Source organism: Rhinopithecus bieti, unplaced genomic scaffold (assembly GCF_001698545.2).
Source record: "Rhinopithecus bieti isolate Rb0 unplaced genomic scaffold, ASM169854v2 scaffold_8675, whole genome shotgun sequence".
Classification (NCBI taxonomy): domain Eukaryota; kingdom Metazoa; phylum Chordata; class Mammalia; order Primates; family Cercopithecidae; genus Rhinopithecus; species Rhinopithecus bieti.
The window spans coordinates 55,937-61,655 of record NW_016806447.1 but is presented as its reverse complement, the minus strand read 5'-3'; the positions used below and the strand labels follow the sequence as shown (position 1 = coordinate 61,655).

The window sequence follows — 5,719 nt, the reverse complement described above, 5'->3', positions numbered from 1 at the left end:
TTATTACAAGGAGATGGAGTTTTGCTCTTATTGCCCAGGTTGGAGTGCAATGGTAGGATCCCAGCTCACTGCAACCTCCGCCTCCCAGGTTCAAGCGATTTTCCTGCCTCAGCCTCCCCAGTAGCTGGGACTACAGGTGCCCACCACCACACCTGGTTGACTTTGTATGTTTAGCACAGACAGGGTTTTACCATGTTGGTCAAGCTAGTCTCGAACTCCTGACCTCAAATGATCCGCCCGCCTCAGCCTCCCAAAGTGTTGGGATTACAGGTGTGAGCCACCATGCCCAGCAAAAGTTCTTAATTCTCTTAATAGCAGTGTGTTTCCTCTCCTTGTAATAATTTATATATTTAAAAAAAAAAAGTTTAATTTTTTTAAAGCTTTTTTTTTTTTTTTTTTTTTTTTTTTTGTCAATTAGGAGTATATACTAAACTACAAAAAATGATGATTTTAAACATTTCATTTTAATTTTGCGATTATGGTTTATGGAATGTAACCTGTTTTTATTCTTGCCAGATCAAGGAGAAATTAAAGAGATTTTAATGTAATTTAAGTCAACGAAAACATGGGCAGGACTATGTCAATATTGTTTTCCACTGTTAAAGTGGTTCCTAGCACAGTGCCTAGCATGTGATATCTGTGGAATAAATTAATGAAAAATGAATATGAAACATTTTTTAAACAAATATTTAAACAATTGCTTTCACTGTAGTGGCTGATAGTGGTAAGGCAATTAAATGAAGGAGTCTTGATTTCAGCAACTTATCTGAAATTTGATTCACCCCTCTACATCATACTCTTAACTATAGAAAAAGTCTGTTTGTTAGTTTCAGGTTTTTTTTTTCTAGAAAATAATAGAGTTCTATTATTTTAAAAGTGTATATTTTATTAGAGAACTTCTTATAATTTTAAAAAAAGATTTAAAAAATAAAAATCAGCCTGGAAAATTTATTGTCCAAAATTTTCTAATGGTAAATGTATGTATTTTAGTACCTCTAGCTAAGACCTATGACTCTTTACTATGAAGATGGTCTATGCACAACACTATGTACAGAGATGTACTGCTTAGGGTCACCATCTTGTCTGAGCCAGACTGGGGAGACTAACAGGAAGAGTTGATCCTTCAAGATGAATAAATTCACTGAAATGTTTGCTTCAAATGAGTCTGTGTTCCATCACAGCTGGAAGAATTTTGCAGACAAAACATTAAATTAAAACTCAATTAAGAAAGTCAAAACAGTCTAACTGCGTTTACTCCTGTATTAATGTAGAATGTAGGATTTGAACAGCTGAGGGGCTGTGTGGAGTGTGTGGGTCCTTAGGACTCTGCACATTTTTACCCTGTGTAACAGTTAGGTGACCTCTGAAAAATCTGAAGTCCGAATAGCCATCTCCTTAAAGGGGCTCCTCTTAAGAAAGAACTTTAGAATATGAATCTGGAGGAAAAGAGGAGGAAAACAGAAAGATTTTAGATGAAACAATTGTAGCGGGTGGGGCAGGTGGGTTTCACTCATATGAAAGACCCTAAAATGGAAATGATATAGATTTCTGTTTTTTAAAAAAAGAAATGCTGTGGTGTGTGTTCTGCACATGCACCTGTGCATGCGTATGTGTGCCTGTCATCTACATCAATTAAAAATGGACGTGTTCTTTCTTTATTTTCTTGGGCACTGTTGGGGGAAAATATTAAATAATGAGGTATATTTTAACAACCTAACTCTGTCAAAATTGAGTAAAGCAATCACCGCTATTTTTGTGAAACAGAGGTAGAAGTCAGGTCAAGGCATAATGTATTACACATTTTCAAAAATGTCATTCAACTGCATTTTAAGAAAAAAAAAAAAACCTGAGACAAGGTAAATATACCAGATACTCTTTTTAATGAAATGTTTCACACCTTTCTAAACTTCTTATTATCCGTTTATAGAGCCAGAAACATTCTAGATGTCTATAGCTTTTATTTTGAAATAAAATATTGGGATTATCTAATTAAATGGGAAAGCCATTTTAAGAGCTAAGCAGCTGTAGATAAATCTACAATGAATTTGTAAGCAAGTCTTTCTAATAAAAAAATAGGAATAGTCAATGTGTGATCTTTGAAAGTGGTGTCAGCATTGCAGTCCTGGCCTAAATGTAGGCTGGCAAGGTGTGTATCATAAGACAGGGTGAGAGGGATGCCATACATAGGTGGTGACTCTTTAAAATACCTGCTTTCGGCTGGGCGTGGTGGCTCACACCTGTAATCCCAGCACTTTGGGAGGCGGGCAGATTACCTGGAGTCAGGAGTTCGAGACCAGTCTGGCCAATATGGTGAAACCCCCACCTCTACTAAAAATACAAAAATTAGCTGGGCATGGTGGCACACACCAGTAATCCCAGCTGCTCGGGAGGCTGAAGCAGGAGAATTGCATGAGCCTGGGAGATGGAGGTTGCAGTGAGCCGAGTTCATGCCACTGCACTCTTGCCTGGCCAATAGAGCAAGAACAACAATAACAACAAAAAACAAAACAAAACAAAACAAAAAACACCTGCCTTCAGTCCGCTTGAGATCATATCCAAAGATTCGCCAGTAAACTTGTGAAAGATCTATATATATGGCTTCATAACCCCCAAACAGAACTTTGTTGATTGAACTACACTGAAATATAAGTAACTCCAGTAAACTGTCGTACATAAAGTTAATGTGCTCTTGTAAATGCTCTGATATTGGTTGGCTTCTAATACTGTCAGTATCTTGCCAAATTCCATGTGGATTTCAACAGTGGATCTATGTAGATTGCCTTGCCATATTCAGATTTTTAGATTTCAGTGTTATGATTAGTATTCCAAAGAAAAGTTTGGCATTATTAGAAAAAACAAGGAAAAAAGGCCATTTTATTCTCATATGAAACTTCTTGATTTGATATAGAAGTATGTAGCTTTTAGTGTTGTTATACATAGTAGACAAAATATTTGGTATTCTCAAGCACAGGAATTCTGTGTAAATAGTACTCCTTGAAATTATGAAACCTGGTAGTCTGAACTAGTACAGGAATTCTTAATTCTTTGGGCGTTATGGACACTTTCAAGTTTGATGAAAGTTACAGAATCCTCCTTTGGATTCTCATAAAAGCCCTGTTGTTGTAAGTGTTATGGATAAGGAGGCTAAGGCTAAGAGCTTAATTGGCATCACTGGCTTTTGATTGTATGTCTGATTCCAAGTTCACACTCTTCCCCCATTCTCCCACATATTCCTTCAAATTTCACAACATGGCAAACTAAGTCCTTTCAGAGCTGGTGCTGACCTACATTGTCAGGCTCATCTCCTTATTTCCCAGGTGCATCCTAGGTAGAGGTCACGCTGAACTACTCACAGGTATTTGAAAGTGTCATGTTGACCTTTCAACACCCTGTTCCCTCTCCCTGAAAATCCTTTCTTATTTTGTCTGCCTCTCTAATGCTACTTAGAGTACATTCCTAGTTGTACTTAAGACTCAGCTCAAATGTCACCTTTTATAGGAAGACTTTTCTGCCCTCTTCTTGGCCACCTCCACCCTCTTAGATGCCCTTCCTCTATGCTGTCATTGTACCCTCTGCATACCACTGTCATAATTCCATTTATCAAGCTGCACCATGACGGATGTCTACTTGTCTGTTTTCCCACTATTCTGTACGTGTTTCAAGGGCAGATATTCTGTGTGTGTGTAAGATCTGGCCAAAGCATAGTAATTCCAGTGACTTTTTTCTTCTTGGAGTCAAATATACTTTCCTGTAATGCCTGAGTAAAGAGACATTGTTTTTTTTCCTAAAGAACTCTAACACCTGCAATATTAATGGGGGCCATATGCTATGTCTCTCTCAGCAGCCTCAATCACACTGATAACATTGAAAAAATGCATGCTTGTTTCGAAGGAATAATTTTGACCCCATTTCTATGAACAGGAATTTATATTTTACCAGGGAATTATTTCTTAGTAATATAGTTCTATTTATTTTCTTGGTGAGTTAGGAGGAAAAATAGTATGTTAAAAGATTTGTAACTATACATTTCAAAGTATTTAAACAATAGTAACAAGGTTTAAATGTACCAAGAGTTCCGGTTACTTTTATATTCATCGATACTATGTCACCAAGTAGGTAGTGAACAGAAATGTATTACAAAGATAAATGAAGAGAAACATAAAAGAAAACAGTAATTTTAACGCAACTTTAAAATAAGCAAACATGTCTTCATAAAAAGGAATGGAGTAGGAAGAACAGAGATCAACAAAATTATTATTATTTTTTTCCTACAAGAACTTATACTTTATTACATGCTGAAAAGATTGTCACAACTTACATTTCCTCTTTTTTTCTCCTCCCTAGGCCAAGTTCACAGATGACTGCAAGTTCAGGGAGCGTTTTCAAGAAAACAGCTATAATACCTATGCCTCAGCAATACATAGAACTGAAAAAACAGGGCGGGAGTGGTATGTGGCCCTGAATAAAAGAGGAAAAGCCAAACGAGGGTGCAGCCCCCGAGTTAAACCCCAGCACATCTCTACCCATTTTCTCCCAAGATTCAAGCAGTCAGAGCAGCCAGAACTTTCTTTCACGGTTACTGTTCCTGAAAAGAAAAAGCCACCTAGCCCTATCAAGCCAAAGGTTCCCCTTTCTGCACCTCGGAAAAATACCAACACGGTGAAATACAGACTCAAGTTTCGCTTTGGATAATATTCCTCTTGGCCTTGTGAGAAACCATTCTTTCCCCTCAGGAGTTTCTATAGGTGTCTTCAGAGTTCTGAAGAAAAATTTTTGGACACAGCTTCAGCTATACTTACCCTGTATTGAAGTCACGTCATTTGTTTCAGTGTGACTGAAACAAAATGTTTTTTGATAGGAAGGAAACTGGAATTCTTTGTACTAATACAGGGAGCACACTGCTTCAGGTCAGCAAGACATAAAGCCTTTTGCTTTATGCTTGAGGGAGATTTAGAACTTTGTATTTTCGGAAAGTTAAACAACATGGACTATGTATTTTTCTGACTTTTACAGATCAACCTGAAAGAACATACATGATACCTTTTATTTTGGTTTCCAAAGAATATTTTGATGCAGATAAAATATTTTGTTAACTTTTGTTTTTTGTTTGTTTTCTTAAAAGTACCTCTGCATTGAGCATATTTTCTTACTTTTATTATTTTAATTAATATGACATAAGCAATCATTTTATGCTGTTTATGAATTATAAATGTGTTTATATCTCATTTGTAATGTGGAAATCTTTTAAATTTTTCCTATTCACTGCACTTTTTTATTGTTTTTATTTCTAGCCATACCTCAGATAATATGTTTAGTTTTACATTTTAAAATGTTTAAATTCTCTTTCACAGCACCAAAGGCTCAGCTTGGATTTGTGCGTATGTGTATGTAAATTCATGAGTTTATGTGGAATCCTACACCCTTGGTGGCTGGGATATGATGGGTTATAAGCAAGGAGAAAATATAAGGACTTTTTAATAGAATTAAATGTGGGAGGTAAGGAAAAGGATTTAGAGGTAAACGTACACTAAGTTTGCAACATTGATTGAGATCTAAGTCTGTCTTCATTTCTCTTTTATCTCCCCTTGCCCTCATTCTTTAACAGCTGGAGGAATACATTTTATTCTGTCCGTGAAGCACACACTATGAAATTGGAGTGCTTAAAAATACTTCTATGATTCTCTGCTATCCCACTGTATAGATCCACAGGGAGCAAACA

The 5,719-nt window shown here is 36.4% G+C and overlaps 1 protein-coding gene across 2 annotated transcripts in view; it reads left to right on the top strand.

Moving 5' to 3' along the window:
- FGF5 (fibroblast growth factor 5) overlaps positions 1 to 5,353 on the top strand; it is a 21,175-nt gene extending 15,822 nt beyond the window's left edge. Inside the window, exon 3 of one of the 2 annotated variants that reach the window (XM_017876521.1) lies at positions 4,345 to 5,353. In XM_017876521.1, the coding sequence (XP_017732010.1) occupies positions 4,345 to 4,692 (348 nt within the window). In that variant the 3' untranslated portion in view covers positions 4,693 to 5,353. The remainder of the gene's footprint in view (positions 1 to 4,344) is intronic. The other variant, XM_017876522.1, reaches the window with a different exon arrangement.
- Positions 5,354 to 5,719: the final 366 nt, after the last annotated feature.